The 17,352-nt window shown below is 40.6% G+C and overlaps 1 protein-coding gene and 1 long non-coding RNA gene across 3 annotated transcripts in view; one reads left to right on the plus strand and one right to left on the minus strand.

Annotated features, from left to right (window-relative positions):
• LOC307213570 overlaps positions 1-6,784 on the plus strand; it is a 77,690-nt gene extending 70,906 nt beyond the window's left edge. Inside the window, exon 4 of one of the 2 annotated variants that reach the window (XR_013837566.1) lies at positions 5,737-6,784. This is a non-coding gene — a long non-coding RNA (uncharacterized lncRNA). The remainder of the gene's footprint in view (positions 1-5,736) is intronic. The other variant, XR_013837567.1, reaches the window with a different exon arrangement.
• Positions 1-17,352, minus strand: part of UST (uronyl 2-sulfotransferase) — a 128,886-nt gene that overhangs the window by 18,279 nt on the left and 93,255 nt on the right. The window contains exons 6-7 of the mRNA XM_079971555.1: positions 11,577-11,674; positions 10,297-10,454 (exon numbers count right to left, since the gene is read on the minus strand). Of these exons, the coding sequence (XP_079827681.1) occupies positions 10,297-10,454; positions 11,577-11,674 (256 nt within the window). The remainder of the gene's footprint in view (positions 1-10,296; positions 10,455-11,576; positions 11,675-17,352) is intronic.

Consider the following 17,352-nt stretch of genomic DNA (forward strand, 5'->3'; position numbering starts at 1 on the left):
ATGTCTTTTCATGCTTGCCCTGGTTTGCTCCTAAATGAGGTTTAACCCCCAATGGAATTCAAGTATTCCAGAACTTTTTTGAGTCTGCTTGCATAAAGAAGCATTCTAAAGAGCATATTTGAACTCTGCTTCAAAGCCAACCCCTTGTGCTGAAATTCATATACAGAAGTTATTCTTAGGAATTCATTTCTAGGTATTCATTGGTTCTTCCTTCACCAATTACAAACCAAAACATTAATCTGCCATTATCAAATGCTAGCAAAATATACCAAAGTACTGTGTGGCATTTGTCTGTGAATTACTGAAAGGCACGTAATATACGGCATATGCAAGTTCTTCTCTGCACAGGAGAAAAAATTGCTTTGTGCTCATTTCAGATTAATGTATTAAAATTATTTTTCTTTAACAAGTGGAATATACAATAGCATACAGCAAGACCAACACATCTCTTCTCTGAAATATACTTGTTTTATACTAAATTAGAACTTGTATACTTATAAATATACTTATTTTATACAAAATTAGAACTTGCAGGGACACGGGTGGTGCTGTGGGTAAAACCTCAGCGCCTAGGGCTTGCCAATCGCATGGTCGGCGGATCGAATCCCCGCGGCGGAGTGAGCTCCCGTCTTTCGGTCCCAGCTCCTGCTCACCTAGCAGTTCGAAAGCACTCGTAAGTGCAAGTAGATAAATAGGTACCGCTTTATAGCGGGAAGGTAAACGGCATTTCCATGTGCTGCGCTGGTGCTGGCCACGTGACCCGGAAGTGTCTGCGGACAGCGCTGGCCCCCGGCCTCTTAAGTGAGATGGGTGCACAACCCTAGAGTCGGACACAACTGGCCCATACGGGCAGGGGTATTTTTACCTTTACTTAGAACTTGTTAGAAATTTCATTCTGTAAGCTCCTTTGAAAAGAACAAACAAATGCTTCACCTCTGCTGATGGAAAGCAATACTATCCCCCTCGACTTTCTGCACCTCCTAAAAAGCTGCTATATAGAGAGTTGGGGGCTCCTCCAGAGTAGATTTGGAAGTGAGGGTGTAGGGGGAGATGGGGTTACCAAAAATGGTCTGCCTCTTCCATTTCACTGACAGATTCAGTGAAAGGGAAGTGTTAGTTATCACACAGGGTTTTTTGTTCCTTCAGAATAAAACCATTATTAAAATGAGTAGAAGACTTACAAGTTGTGCTACAAGTTAAAGAGAAAAAAAAATAAAACTCACAACACTGAGATTTCACGAAGAGAACATGCTATATGCCATCAGTCAATTCCTAAAACAGGCAAAATTTGTGCTGGAATTTCTTTTATTAAAAGCACAAAGAATGCTTGCTAAAGAGTGTATTAAAATTTCAGTCAATAGAGCATAACTGGCCAAACTGATGCAAACTCATGGATAATCCTTCTATAAATCTTAATTTGTACAACAGAATGTTCAACATTTATTGAAGTTTATCATCTTGATCCTGAGTGTATTTAGCCCAAACCAGAATTTTATTGTGTTACTGAAATAAGATTTCACTCCTTTTCCAACATCTCTAGCAACTGATTCATACAGCTTTTTTCTGATTTCAACTTCTTTGTCAACCTGGTTTAACAGTTGCATGACTGCCATGAAAACAAGTTTGACAAACACTTATGCTCACTAATGCACTCAGTGTCATCAGGTTGCAGTATGTGAAACACTGCATAGCCATTGATAGGTTTGCTGGCATAATCAGTGCTTAATTTCTAGAAAGAAAGATACCAGGGTCGAGTTGGGCTGCAGAAGTCACCCTCTGATCTGGAAGTCTGTTCCCTTCTTGTTGTTGTGTGTGAACTCTCTGTAATTATGCACAGCTAAAGGAAATGAATTCTGCATCCCCTCATGAGCACATGAGGCTTTAGTACTGAAAGCAGATGCCCAGTGCTGACCCTGGAACAAATTAAGACATGAGCATAGCAAATTTATCAAAAACAACCAACAATTTTGAACAGATAAATCCTAGTTTAAAACGAGTCCCCCAAGGCCATGTTTGGACATCTTAATAAACTGTAAACAAGCCTAAGTGAGCCTTGGGCACATATGGCTGAGGGAAGAATTCAGAAGCTTTAGTGACTTCAGAGAAGTGTGACTAGCCCAAGCTGCATGTGGAGGAGCCGCTGCATGTGGAGGAGTGCAGATGCGAACCCGGTTCACCAGATTTCGAGACTACCGCTCTTAACCACTATACCACACTGGCTCTCAGCAACGAATGATACTTAATGCCTGAAAAAAGCATGAAACCATAAGCCAGGGATGGAGAACCTCTGGCCCATAGGCCAGTCCTGGCCTGCCAAGCATCCAGTTTGGCTCACAGGGCTTTCCCCCAAAAAACTATGCCCAGACCCATCAACTGATGTCAACAGCATAGGAGGACAGGGTTTAATTCTGCATTGGCTACATGATCTTGTTCCCAGGAACAAGACTGCACAGCCAAGGCAACACAATTTGCATCACATTCATCAGCTGTGACAATTAAATCCCTAAAATTCATTTAAAAATAGGTGTCTCATGCAATCTTCTTCAGAGAGGATTTAAAACTGCTCAAACAGAAGCGTGAGGCCTGTTCAAAGCCTTTTGCAAGTTTCCCCCCTCATCCTTGGAGGCTTAAATTGGAAGAGAGACTTGGTACAGGCTTTGTGACTCTCCTCCCGCTCTTCTTTTAAGCCTCCAAGATCAGGGACTTAAAGGGCAAAGACTTGGAGAACCCTTTGCAAGTTTCTCTATATTCCCTTTTGAAGCCTCTGAGATTGGGGGACTTTAAAAAGGAGCACAAGGAGACTTGAAGCACAAAAGATTTTGATAGGTGGGTGGCCTCATGAGGCAGATCCTAATCCTGCCATAGGCTAAACCTTTTGGCACTGACCAAGCAGGCTGGCAACTACTACTTTTTTCAATCTAAATAGCAGCTCACCCTATAATTGGGCCATGCTGGAATGAAACACTGATACTTTATGTATCTTGTGTACAGGCTTGCAATTTATCATATTTCTTGCAAGAGTCACAGACCAAGATTACCTACAAAGGTCTTTACAACAGGCATCTACATGGCTTTAAAAGAATGCATGCACATACATGTACTTTTCCTCACCTTGCACCTACATTTTATATGCAGTTATAATTTCATACTTTGTACCAGTTTCAGCTGGTGAATCAAAAACATCTTGGGGGCAAGTCAAGGAGAAATCAACAGACAAGGCCCTGGTACTCATACGGAATGTATTTAGAGAACTGGGGTGGCGGGGGGAGAACGACTCACATTGAACAGCTATGTTATTTTAAATTGGTTTTATGCGTACAAGGCAGTGCTGGAATTTCAAAGTTGGCTTTTGCTTGCATTCATCATAAAACATGTTATATGAGGAGCTGCTGCTGCTGCTACCACTAGCAAAACAGCTGCTGCTAGAAAATAAGAGGCCAGTGGTCTTAACAATTTATTTTTCCTCTGGTAAGTATGCCTGATAAATGGGGTTCAGTATTTTATGGAAAAATTAACATTGTTTTCAGTCACTCTGCAGACGCAGGCTTTTGAAACAGACTTCTGAAATCTATTTTTATATTTTAAAATCCTGCTGATGTGTTCATTGTATCTAGAGATGGTGTCAAGAGCTGGATAATGCCTTTTTGTTTGCTAAGAGATTTTGATGAATGACAGCTAAGTACTTGAAATACAAAACAACAATCTATTCCTGCTTCTCAGACTTTTGCAAAGTGAAAAGCCACATTTGGCACCGATCAATACCAAATTCTTTGCCACAGGCCATGCACTATTAGGCTTTGGTAATTGAGTGGGACATTACTTCTTGAAACAGAAGCAATTAACAGACCTACCATTTCCTGGCAAAGCCCTTGTAGGGTTGCATTCAGGTTTTTTTGTGTGTACTTGGCTATGATACCTGAGTACAAAATACATGAGCTGCACGTCAGCTATGAAGCATATTTACATGAATTGTGTGCCCTTGTTTCTTTACAATACAGTATATGCAAATAGACACTTGATCTTATTCACTTTGCTTTTGAGTTATGTTTTGATACACATCAGAAATCAATCAGAAGCTTTGGCCTAGCTGTTGAATGAAGTCCTGATTCAAGTCTTAGCTTCACACCAAAAAAAGAATGAATAATCATTCGTTTGTTTTTTCTCAAACTTTAGAAAACAGAAACAGGAATGGAAAATTTGTCACTGTTACAGAATACAGTGGTACCTTGGGTTAAGTACTTACTTTGTTCCGGAGGTCTGTACTTAACCTGAAACTGTTCTTAACCTGAAGCACCACTTTAGCTAATGGGGCCTCCCGCTGCCACGCCGCCGGAGCCCGATTTCTGTTCTTATCCTGAAGCAAAGTTCTTAACCTGAAGCACTATTTCTGGCTTAGTGGAGTGTGTAACCTGAAGCGTATGTAACCCGAGGTACCACTGTACAGGTGAAAAACAGTGTTGATCACCATTAAATCTGGATACAGTTTGGCCACGAGTCCATCCTCAGAGAGGAATGAGTCCATTATATCACTTACAAGCATCCTTTCAGGAGGGCAGAGGGAGGTCAAAGGAACAAGCAGGCAGGTCTCTATCCTGTCACCTGGGAAGAGACCCTGACAAAAACCTAGGACACAAGTGCTCCGCAAGCTGTGGATACCTTGGGAACATTACTCAGTGCAACATAAGACCTCTCCCCTGTTGCTCTCCTAAGCAGCACATCCAGAGAGTGTTGGGGGGGGGTGTGGTTTTTCCTGCTTCCTCCAAAAGCTAAAATGAAACTCCATCTCCTTCCAGAACTTCTTTAACATATATGTAGAATGGAAAAGAGCAAGGTTGGTGATGGCCACCAAAAACTGGGAGGGAAATGGCTTAGGCTTGGGATCCCTTTTGATGGTCATCTGTGGTTTAGGTGCTAATCCCAGGAAGCTTCTTTCTCCTGTGACCTCATTCTGGCTGGCTGGTCTGTAGGGAGATTGGAGCTCTCTAATTCTGGCGGAAAGCAAGCCAGAGGTTCTCAAGGTTCTCTACTGTTTCTGATGATTCCATCTTAGGCAGGCTCCCTACAGCTGTTTACAAGCTCAAGAGAGATGTGCAGAGATCACAATCAATTTGGGAGTATGTTCAGATTAAAACAAACAAACAAAAACCCCTGTGCTCAGAGGCCATTGTGCTTATTAGGGAAAAGTTGTTGTCATCATCTGCACAGTTGAGCTTCTTAAGAATAATCTTCTGGCACATGAATGAATATATATATATATAGAGAGAGAGAGAGAGGGGGGGGAGAGATAGATAGATACTGGATGTAAGATGTTAGCTTGCTAATCCCTTGTGAATCTAGGGACTCACATATATTTCTTTTACTACATTTGAGCATAAAATTTCATCTATGTAACTTTATTATTTAGATTTATTAGCGATTTTTGTGGAAAGCAAGCTGTGCATAACATAAAACTTAAAAAGTGAATTCAAACACAAGACACTGTGTTATGCAAAATATTGTCATAACACAGGGAAAATAAAAGCTTGAACTTCTTATATTTTTATGCATGGTTTCAAACACCTAATAGGTGGATTGAGGAAGATTTACCAATTCACTATGTAGTAGTTGAGGCTTGAGTACAGCAAGGAAGTGTGTGAACTTGTTTCTGGCAATAATGGAGATGCAGTAGCACATATATGGCTGCAGTTACTAATCAAATTCATGCATCAGATCATTCCTTGCTTTTTCAGCTCTAAGGGGAGATCAACCTTTTTCTCTGCAAGCAGCTGAAAAATGAGTTTGAAAGCAAGTCCAGGGAATGAATATGGTGGAAGAGAAACAAAGCAGCCCATCAGCAAGCTGACCCCAAGAGAGGCTCCCTAAACTAACGCTGTAACAAAGTAACTGCTGTGCCAAGAAACCAGATGTGATCACTGAAAGAACAGCTCCACAGCTTGGTGCCCTCAAAAGACTATAAAATGTCAACAACATAATGCAAAGTCAAGGAGAAATAAAGTAAGCCTATCTAACTTCTGAAATTAAGGCTAAAATCCTATTCCATGTGGAATGCACATCTCTAATAATGCATAACACATTGGATGCAACATTGTGTGAGTGCAAGTTCATTCCCCTATCTCACAGGCAATTTGCATCTCTACAATATTTGTATTTGGGAAATGAGCATTTTACTGCAGAGTCTTTTACCTCTTTAGTTTTTGGGTTTATTCAAAGCTGGTTTATCCTCAGATTCAGGATAGTCATACAGCTACTGAACTCAGCTGCAAGTAACAGAGATCAGCTGCGGGTATTGTAAATTTATATTTCCACCTATCCACCTACAAAGTTACCGGAGAAAGAGCCTGTGCAACTAGGAAAGATAATGGATTAATTCTGCCTCCCAAATGTTCAGATTGTGTGGCCCAATCATTTTATGATATCTATGGCAGAGAAAAGTATGTTTGATTTACATAATTAAATGCTTTTATGAGGAAAAAACAATCCACACTCTCAGCTTGGAACCTATACTATTTGTTTTGTGCTCCATCTGCTAGTACTTTATAGAATTTCAACCAAACACAACTCATCATTTATTTGCCAAAGAAAAGCCAGTTCAAGAGCAGAAACTGGTAACACCAAGAAATTGGCTCTCTGGTCTAGCTCACTCTGCACTCCAGACTCAGCTTCTGACTCTACTAGTAGCTGTGGTCTAAACCATTGAGGCTCTTGGGCTTGCTGATTAGAAGGTCAGTGGTTCGAATCCCTGCAATGGGGTGAGCTCCTGTTGCTCTGTCCCAGCTCCTGTCAACCTAGCAGTTCAAAAGCACACCAGTGCAAGTAGATAAACAGGTACTGCTTCGGTGGGAAGGGAAACAGCATTTCTGGTTTCCGTCAAGGTGTTCCATTGCACCAGAAGTGGTTTAGCCCTGCTGGCCACATGACCTGGAAAGTTGTGGACAAACGCCAGCTCCCTCGGTCGGAAAGCGAGATGAGCGCTGTAACCCCATAGTCGCCTTTGAGTGGCCTTAACCCTCCAGGGCTGTCCTTTTCCTTTTTTACCTTTACACTGCACTGATTTTCTGATTTCAACTAAGCTCCCTCTATCTACACAACGGTTTATATTTCCAGACAAGGAATGGGCTCTGTTTATATCTACAGTTTTGAGCAACCAATGTGGAGAAGGCTGTGTGTGCTCAGGAGAGCCTCTCGTACCCGTTTTCTTGTCCAACAGCCCTACAGTGCTGTCAGTCAGGTCTTACTGCCTGGTAGTTGCTGGCACCACCCTTCCACTCACTCTCACAGCCCAGATGGGAGGGGACCGATGATGCATTAAAACACCTTGAGCTTGTGCATCCTGTACTCCTTGGTACAACCTGCTCACAACTTGCTGTGGGGAAGCAGGGCTAGCTTTCAGGGGGCTTATTCTGCCCAAGATCAAAGCAGCTTGCTTGGTTCCCTGGTAGATCCCCCTCAGCTTCCTAAAGCCCGGGCCAGGAACTCTGAAACCCATGCACACTGCATTCCCCAGGGGGTAGAGGCAGCCCATGCTCCCCTAGTCTTTCCCAGTGCTCCGAAGAACACACTGGTCTCTTAGGACTCCTAAACTTTCAGTAAAATGGATTCCAAAACGTCTAGTTGTCGGGATCCCAGATTCTCCTTCGTCTCTCAGTTGCCTTCCAGACCATCAGCCATGGTATCCCTTCTGGAGTGGCTGTCCAAGTTGGCACTACATTGCAGTGAATAGTTGGTTCACTCATGATCCAACTCTTGGTAATTCTGCTGCCCTTGAACGTGTGTGTGTGTGTGTGTGACCTTGGAGAGGGCATTCTTTGTGGCAGTTGCTAAGCTGTGGAATTCCCTTTTAGAAAGGCGTTTAGCTTGTAATCGGTTTTAACTGTCAGGGTGGGGAGGCTTTTTGAGTAATTTTTATTTTTACTTGCTGTGGTGTCTTACTGTTTTCTGCTGCTATTTTAATGTTTTCATGCTTTTGTATTAAATCAAAAGTGACATTTTGAATTGTTAACTTGTGGTTTTATTTTTGCTGCTAGGTGCCTTGAGCTTTTTTGAGGAAAGGCAGGCTATAATAAACAAAATAAATAATAAATAATTGTGAGAGTGGAGACAGACGATTGCTGCTTTCCATGGATTACCAGCTGACGTGTAGCAGATTTTCAATCAATCATTGCACTGTTAGTGGTTGTCTGCTTCAGTCCACAGATTGCAAAAATATAGCCTATGGGCTTGCTTTTGGGCCCATGTGAGCTGTACGCCAGCATGCTCCTGGACTGTGCAGCCATCACAGGGAAGAGGTGATCATCCTACAAATGCCTGTCAACTAATCTGTGAATTGGATCTTAGCTCAAGACACCTTCTTCATGCTTCAGGTTGAGATGTGATGGGACAAACCTTTCTGCTTTTGACCTTGATTCACAGAACCCTCATTTTAGGGAACATAAAATTATTTTCAATCTGAACGTCTTCAAAATAATCCTTGAAATGCAAAAGTCCACCAGAAAGTCAATTCCCATGATAAAAATACATATGGTGGGATTCACCTAACAAGTACCAATAGGAGACATTCAGTGGGGCTTGCCTCCCTCTACCCCTAAAACTGACTCGGAATAACCCTCTGAACAATGCATAGCAGGAGGAGAAGGGGGATAGGCCTGTCTGGGAAGTCGAACTGTTTGCACTGACAGAACACTCACCTTAGCACAGTGCTGAATTCCTCCTATATAAATCTAAATATTTTTTGTATAAGTTAAAAGTGAATGGTTATATATTGCAAACCTTCTCCAAAGATTACTATGACCGTCACAAATTATACATTTATTTTAGAAGGCAAACTTCATATATAACACACAACAAAAACTATCGGTTTTAGGCCACACTTATTTAAGCAGTGGTTTATAAAACATGGTTCTGTTCCAATCAAAGCATTTTTCAGAGTACATCTGAATCTTACAGGCTCAAGATGGTTTTGCCTACTAATTCTCTCTTCACTGATCAGAATATAAAATGTGAGCAGTTGAGAGACAGAATGTATGTAACTGTTCTTTCAAGTTTCATGTTTTATAATTGTATGAGAAAATAAGAGGGACAATGCCATCTTCTGGCCAAATCAAGTTAGCATGGAATAAAGATATTACCGGTAATTAACTTCCATACTTCATACATGTTTGGCTCTTCAAAGTTTAAATTTCCCTTTCTCGTGAGTTTTGGCATTATATGAAAAGAAATGTGCTTATTTACCAGAAGCAGAAGCTTACTCTTAAAATGAAAATAATTAACATAGCATTTGTCTCACTTACTGCTACTGACTGTTACACAAAAAGATTTAGCATTATTTATGCTAGATTTAGTTGAAACCAGTACAAAGCAGAAAAAAAGAAAGAAAAAACATTTCGTGTTATTGCACATGCAGACTTTTCTTCAGGAGAAGAGGCATAAGACAAATAAAAAAATCTATGATCTAAATTCAGAGGTGTATCCAGCCAGGTCACAGAATGGGGAAGGGGATTTAGAGAGGAGACAGATTAGCTTCCCTCCCCATTCTTCTGATAGAAGCCTTACCATCAGCTGAGTGACACTGTTGATGCAACCCATTGCAAGTTTGCAGCAGAAGCTAGCTGTGGATGGCACTAACTGACAAGATCCTCTGATGTCTTCAAGAAGTGCCCCCCCCCAAAGATACCAAGCAAAATCTTTCATGTATAAAAAGAGCATTTCCTTGAAAATTGATGACAGTAAAGAAACAACAGGAAAATGTACATTGGTGTTGTGCTTCTAAAAAGAAAAAAGACCGCCAACCTATGTATATAGTGGGAGGGGCAAGCTGGCATTCACTGGGAACCTGGCATTTCATCTGCAGAGCTGCGAGGAAGCCTTGCTTATTCCGTGGCTAAGGGATGTGCTATGAGTTATCTTTTTATGTTACATCTGTTTTCCCCTGTTTTAGAAGTGGGTTCTGTTGGTAACTGGATCAATGAGGAAGCCTCTTCTGAGACATATGCTCTCCCTGCCACTTCTCTGTTAGCTACAGCAGGACACTCCAAACATCTCTAAATCATAGTTTCCATACTGTGTTTCTGGGGGGCCTTAGTTACTTGAAAGCAATAGCTGAACAGAAGGTGCAAAGAATATGGAAACATTTTTTTGCATTTTAATCCAATGAACGCACTTTTAAAAAGAAGAGTGAACATCAGAGTTACAGCTGTCTTATTGCTTCTTCACCATTTAATATGTGACATTTAAGAATATTACATTTATTTATTTATTAAAAAAGAAAAACCAATCAGGGATATATCAGAAGACATTTACCTGGGTTTTTGTAGATACTGAGTACATCCTTGAAATAATGAGGTAAAAATCTTTCTAGTAAAAGCAGCACATCCTCCAATTCTTCCAGAATCCCCACAAGTAGGAAATTTTCATTCACATTCACTTTTGCTCTTTCAAGGGCCCATTCCCCAGGCTCCCTTCAAGAACATAAAAGAAAAGAATCTTTAAACTGAATTTGCAAACAAAAGTTTTACTCTGTAATAAAAACTGAGTTTAGAACAATTCACAGTATTAAGGCTACTAGGCAGCTTGAATATTTCACCAACTGCGGAATATCAATCATTTTTTAATGTTTGCTATCTAGGTTTCTGTGACATATTTTAAGTCTTTCAAATAATCTTGTTTATAAGCCATCAATATACCAAGAAGCTGACATATGGCTTGCCCTGCACAGCACAGCACAGCTTTCACTAACCTCATGCCCTCCAGAGGTTTGGACTATAACTCCCATCAGCCTCAGACAGCACCTGAGTTGTAATCTAAAATTTCTGGACCGCACCAGGTGAGTAAAAGGTAGCATAACCTCATTAGGTTTAGCAACTTAAAGCAACAAAGGATCTGCCTCATCAAGGGATCGAAGCCGTCAATAGTGGCCTATTTCTGGTTGGGAATGTTATATGGGCAGCAGGCCAAATCCTTATCTTCCCTACCCAAATTAGACAGCACTCACCCATCAATCACTTGGTGTCACTATGACACCAGGAGATGGTCACTGGAATTCAAGGCAACATGCAAGGTTTATAAAGAGCCTTGCGTGGTAGTTTAAAGTGAAATCACCACATATGAGCTGATAGACAGTGACTTCAAGACTACTTCTGGCAGGGAATTGGCTGTGTCATCAGGTTCAGTTGCATCTCCACCTGCCCCACATCTGATGTCACAGATGGGGCAGGTGGCTATATTCTGGCAAAACCTGGATATTGAATTCTGGATATATTGGTGCTTTTTGAGGTGTGAAAAGAAGAGACTTATTAGAGCCATCTTATTTTTGCATTCCTACTATTCAGTATTTTAGAAAGGAAAGGTTGATTGATCTGTCCTCTCCTTTTTTTGTCCAGTTCTTTAGCATTTGGCACAGCTTGCTTTCTAATGCAATCTGTGAACTGGTATTCTGCACAACTCTTTGACTTTCAGATTCATTACCAGCATGATGCATTTTGGGCTCTCTGCTGTTTTCTGTGGAACATTCCAAAACTGAAATCACCCCAGCTCCAGTAGGTGGTAAGAAATAACTTTGAAAAGGGAGATAACATAGTTACCTGCATCTTGGATGCTGTCCACAAAAATATGGAATAATATAAAATAACCTGGGATTGGAACATTCAGGGTAGTTCTCAAGAATGCATACGTTAATATCCTAAAAGAAGGGGAGGGGGGAAGAAAAGAAAATGTTGTAAATGAACTATGAAGTTCTCTGTTGTCTTCCAGTGATGGAGCACAGATCTAAGGCCCGAATTGTCGAACAAACCGTTGCATCAACATGATTTACTACATTCAGAAGGGAATCCTCATGTTTTACTTATATTTCTTTTGAAACTTACAAGTGTATGGGTGTGCATATGCCCTTTAAAAACAAAACAAGATCCACTTATATCTGCTTCCTTGCGTAACAGAAATCTGTTTGTGCAATGGAACTTCTTATTTCTTTTCTCCCCTTTCCAGCCACACGTGCAATCCCAAAATCTGATATGGAGGATCTCTCCAAACTTTTGAAGCAGATTTGGGATGTACGGGCAGCTGCAGGGAGATGGAGAAGGAAAAGCACCGCTGTGCGAGCAGACAGCTGCTCATGCTACACTGAATCTCACTCATAATTTTAAGCTCAGCACGAGTATTGGAAATATCAGTTCCTTTACAAAATATTCAGCTACAAGTTATCTAACTACAGAAAGATTTGTCAAGTTATGCATCCCTTCAAAATGCAATGTTTTATAGTATACAATTATGCAGCTAGAGAGGCTGAAATCTGGAACTTGTCCAGTGAACACCTTTCCACCATACCCTCAAATTGGCTGGGAAGGTTCTGGGAGTAAACCTGTGGGGGGTGGGGAAGCCATTATTGTTTTTGAAATTTTCCCGCATGCAAGTTAACAGTTCCTTCAGCTCATGAATATAGTCTTTAAAATGGACAAAATGAATATAGATAGTGGGTTAGTGATAATTTATCAAGAACCTGATTAAATTTCCAAAAGTGAGTAACAATGCATTTAGTCTCAGACCAGAAATTATACAGAGGCACAGTTTGCTGCAACAAATCTTCTCAAGTTTGTTTTTTTCCTTTTAAATCTTTAACTGTTTCAAAATCAAATGTATAAATCTGGCACGGTCTTCACATTCATGTAACAATTCCAATAGCACACACTGTGCTGAACAAATTTGTGGAGGTATTCCAAAAATGAAGCATAAATATTCACAACCATATTTGAGGAATTATGTATAAGCAAATTAGAATACAGTGGTACCTCGGGTTACAGACGCTTCAGGTTACAGACTCCACTAACCCAGAAATAGTACCTTGGGTTAAGAACTTTGCTTCAGGATGAGAACAGAAATCGCACGGCGGCAACAGGAGGCCCCATTAGCTAAACTGGTACCTCAGGTTAAGAACAATTTCAGGTTAAGAACGGACCTCTAGAACGAATTACCATAAGTTCTTAACCCGAGGTACCACTGTACTGTGTTTGTAAAATGTGTTAAGGATAAACCTTAAATGGAAAAAGTTTTAAATGGCTCCAACAATGCACACTTAAAAGCATATTACTCAACAGTGCATATTTGTGTAATCCTTACTACAGAACTAAAATAATTATATTGTTTTTAAAAGCATGAATCTTAATTTAATTGATTTCAGCTCTGATATGTTGTTGTTGAAGGAATGTTAGCAGGCTATTGACTACAAAACCTTATCCCCTCAAATGTTTGTCCCAGTATTTTGTCTGCTCAACCCTTTAAAGCCTAGGGGCTTCTCTCAGCTAATGAAAATCTACTTTATCTTCTGGCTTTGGTTAAGAAAACTAAGCTTTAAGAAGACCTGTTAAAATCTGTGTTTGCATTACATATTTTGAAACTACTAAGAGGATTTTAAAAAAGCTAAAAATTATAAGCCTTAAAGCAGAAAGGTTTATATAAGAGCATATTCAATTATAAGCTATCACAATGTAGACTAAAATCATCTGCAATTGCATATTACTTCCCATGCTAACTGATGATATTCAGGTTGCCATCTAATAAACTGGAAGTATCACATGAATAATATAAATGCATGTGTACACCATCAGCATGGCAACTGAAGACAGAACTACAAATGGACATTTTTCTGGACCTTTCCTGCTTTTTCAAATGAAATAAGCTATTAAAGTTTCTAAGGGACGCGGGTGGCGCTGTGGGTAAAAGCCTCAGCGCCTAGGGCTTGCCGATCGAAAGGTCGGCGGTTCGAATCCCCGCAGCAGGGTGCGCTCCCGCTGCTCGGTCCCAGCGCCTGCCAACCTAGCAGTTCGAAAGCACCCTCGGGTGCAAGTAGATAAATAGGGACCGCTTACCAGCGGGAAGGTAAACGGCGTTTCCGTGTGCGGTTCTGGCTCGCCAGAGCAGCAATGTCACGCTGGCCACGTGACCCGGAAGTGTCTCCGGACAGCGCTGGCCCCCGGCCTCTTGAGTGAGATGGGCGCACAACCCCAGAGTCTGTCAAGACTGGCCCGTACGGGCAGGGGTACCTTTACCTTTACCTTTTATTAAAGTTTCTATAAAATTTCTAAGTCAGAGGACGCATCTAGAAGTTCTTATAAATCATAATACAGGAAATAATAATATCTTGATATGCATGATTTCCTGGTCCAGTGCCTACAGATATTACAATGGATGTAAGCATACAAACCTGCACCACCCTTTCAGAGAAATGGATTTTGTTAAAACAGAAGAGCCAGGCTTTAGGTATATCATAAGATTTCAAATTAGATACCATTCCATTCCCTAAATAGCTTGATGTTAGAACTGAAGATAAACAAGGGCAATCCTCTCTCTACATGTCTATTTAGAAGTATGCCCACCTCAGCTCAATATGAATTATTCAGAGGGAAGCAAGTATAGGATTGTAGCCTGATTCTTTTAGAGAGCCAGGGTTCTGATTTGTGGACCATAGCTTTCCCATTATAAATAGTGTGTGTTTAACACCACCAATTTTAGTGCAGTTATAAGGAAATATCATGGAGAGAGCACATACGAAAATAACTTCTGAATCCTGACCCCATTTATATTAAGGGAGACAGTACTTGCATCTACAAATTTAAGTACTGTCCCTCCCAACAGAAATGCATCTGAATGTGATATATAAAACAGTGTTCGAAACTCCCATTGTTCTAGGCACATTTTGTGACAGGGAATTTCATTAGCATGAGCAGTTTCTGAGCTCTGGGCGCAGTACTGCACCTAAGATTTCAGATTAAAACCGCAGAGTGGAAGGAAAGGAGGACCTCTTTCTGCCTCCCCACTTCCAGCTGCTCCCTGAAGACTGCAGAAGAGACCCTTTTAAGAATATTTGGGGGGTGGACAGGGGAAGGACTAGACTATGAGAAAAATGAACATAGTATTTTAGCTGCAGTTCATTCATTTTCACTTTGTATTCTTGTTATAGAAAAGTGCACCTAGACAGTCCATTGTTGCACCCATAACCTCAATTTAAGCTGCCATTTAGTTCCTAGCTTTCATATCTCAGTTTCTAACACTGATATAAAATGCTCACATACAGCATTTTTGTACTGTCCTTAATGCACCTGTATGGTTTGAAATAAAATAACACAAAGTTAAAAACAGTCGCAATACAGAAATGGCTAATAAAAAGCAAGAGATTAAAAGCAGGGTTAAAAAGAGAGAGCTGTAGTAGCTCTTACTTGTTCTTAGCCTTTTAAGCACTTAATCATGCATTTCCAGATACTAGCCAAATCTAGTTCATCATTATTAAACAATATAACCAAAGGCATCTCATTTTTTTCACCAAATATTTTGCCCTAGCTTTCCATTTGATTTAATTGGTTTTTCTACTTTCATATATATTCCCTAATGAAGATGAAGAGAGATGTCAACTGAAGTCATATCACAAGAGCTGCAGAGGAAGTGGTGAACTAAATGAATGGTTTTCAACTAGAAAACAAAACTAAAAAGAAGAAAATGAATTAAAAATATGAAAAAAATCAATGTGTGAGCCTAGTGAGGGGTGAACTCTCCTTCTAGAAGGGTTTCCCTTTCTAACATAACAGCTTGTGTCAACAGTGCTCATCATTGAAAGCCAAAGAAAATTTCCTTGCTCTAGTGAGAATCCTCAAAACCACTTGCCAAACTTCTAATACTCCCCCCACCCCCAAAATGCTTATTTACATTACATTATTATTTACAAACAGAGCAAGCTGGTCGTCATACAGGAAACTAGACTTCTTCCATCCTGTCTGGCACGACCCCAGACCACCTTCTCTTCTCTGCATTTATGGCTAAATTTATCATTCATTTCTACACTTCTGAACCATCTTCCTCTAGATTTTTAAAGAAACCAAAGAGCTGATAGGAAAACAAACAAAGCTAAAAGGCAAAGCACATGACCCAAACAGACTTTGGAAAATTAAGACCCCATTAAAGTCTACATAGATATCTGAAAAAACTATTATATTTTACACCATATTTCTGCTCATTAGGGCTCTCAATAATACAGTCACTTAGGTGTTTCTCTCTTCTGCTCATTTTAAAGTGGAGAGATGAGTGTTGAATCCCATTATCTTTGTTGTTGTTGTTTAGTCGTTTAGTCGTGTCCGACTCTTCGTGACCCCATGGACCAGAGAACGCCAGGCACTCCTGTCCTCCACTGCCCCCCGCAGCTTGGTCAGACTCATGCTGGTAACCTCAAAAACACTATCCCCATTATCTATAGGGAACCATTATCAAAATTAAGTTAAACAGATCTGAAGCCTGCTTGTCCAGCTACCTTATTTAGGAGTCATGATGGCTTGAGCAGAGTGGCACATCTGGAAGTTTCTTGACCAAGAAGGCACTATAAGACTGTAACAAAATTATCTGTGGAAATTACTCAAATAGCCCAGAGCAGGAGTCAAAAACAGTTCTGCTTATAAGGGGAAGGGGTTGCTGGTACTATCCTAATATTTAGGAATACACTTGGAGGGAAAGGAAGGGAAGCTGGGGTGAAGATTCCTGTTGAATGCCTCCATTTAATATTTACAAACATACCTGTTAAAAATGAAATCAACAAACATACTCTTAGGTTACCTTCATCATCAACCATATATAAGATGAGGGACATCTGGCTTGCCAGCAGTACATGTAAAAACGATCTAGGGGTTTTAGTAGACGACAAGCTTAACATGAGTGAATAGTGTGATGCAGCAGCAAAAAAACCTAATGCTAGTCTTGGCTGCATCAACCGAAGTTTAAGGTCCAGATCAAAGGAAGTAATAGTACTGCTCTATTCTGCCTTGGTCAGACCAACCTAAGTTCTGGGCACCAAAATTTAAGGAGGGCATTGGCAAGCTGGAACATGTGCAGAGGAGGGCAACCAAGATGATCAAGGGTCTGGAAACCAAGTCTTATGAAGGACAGTTAGGGGAGTTGGGCATGTTTAGCCTGGATAAGAGGAGATGGGAGGGGAGATATGATAGCCATCTTCAAATATTTCAAGGGCTGTCATATGGAAGATGGAGCAAGCTGGTTTTCTCCTGCTCCAGAAGGCAGGACCCAAACCAATAAATCAAGTTATGAGAAAGGGGATTCTGACTAAAAATCAGGAAGAACTTTCTGAATGTAAGAGTTGTTTGACAGTGGAACAGACTCCCTCGGAAGCTGGTGGACTCTCCTTCCTTGGAGGTTTTTAAGCAGAGGTTGGATGCCCAACCTCTTGCATTGCAGGGGGTTGGACTAGATGACCCTTGGGGTCCCTTCCAACGCCACAATCCTCTATTCTATGATATATAAAAATGCATTATTAAAACATTTTCCAGAGAAGTACATTATCAGCTTGTTTAAATTTCCATTTTTTAA

This window comes from Podarcis cretensis (genome assembly GCF_951804945.1).
Source record: "Podarcis cretensis genome assembly, chromosome: 3".
NCBI classification, from domain to species: Eukaryota; Metazoa; Chordata; class Lepidosauria; order Squamata; family Lacertidae; genus Podarcis; species Podarcis cretensis.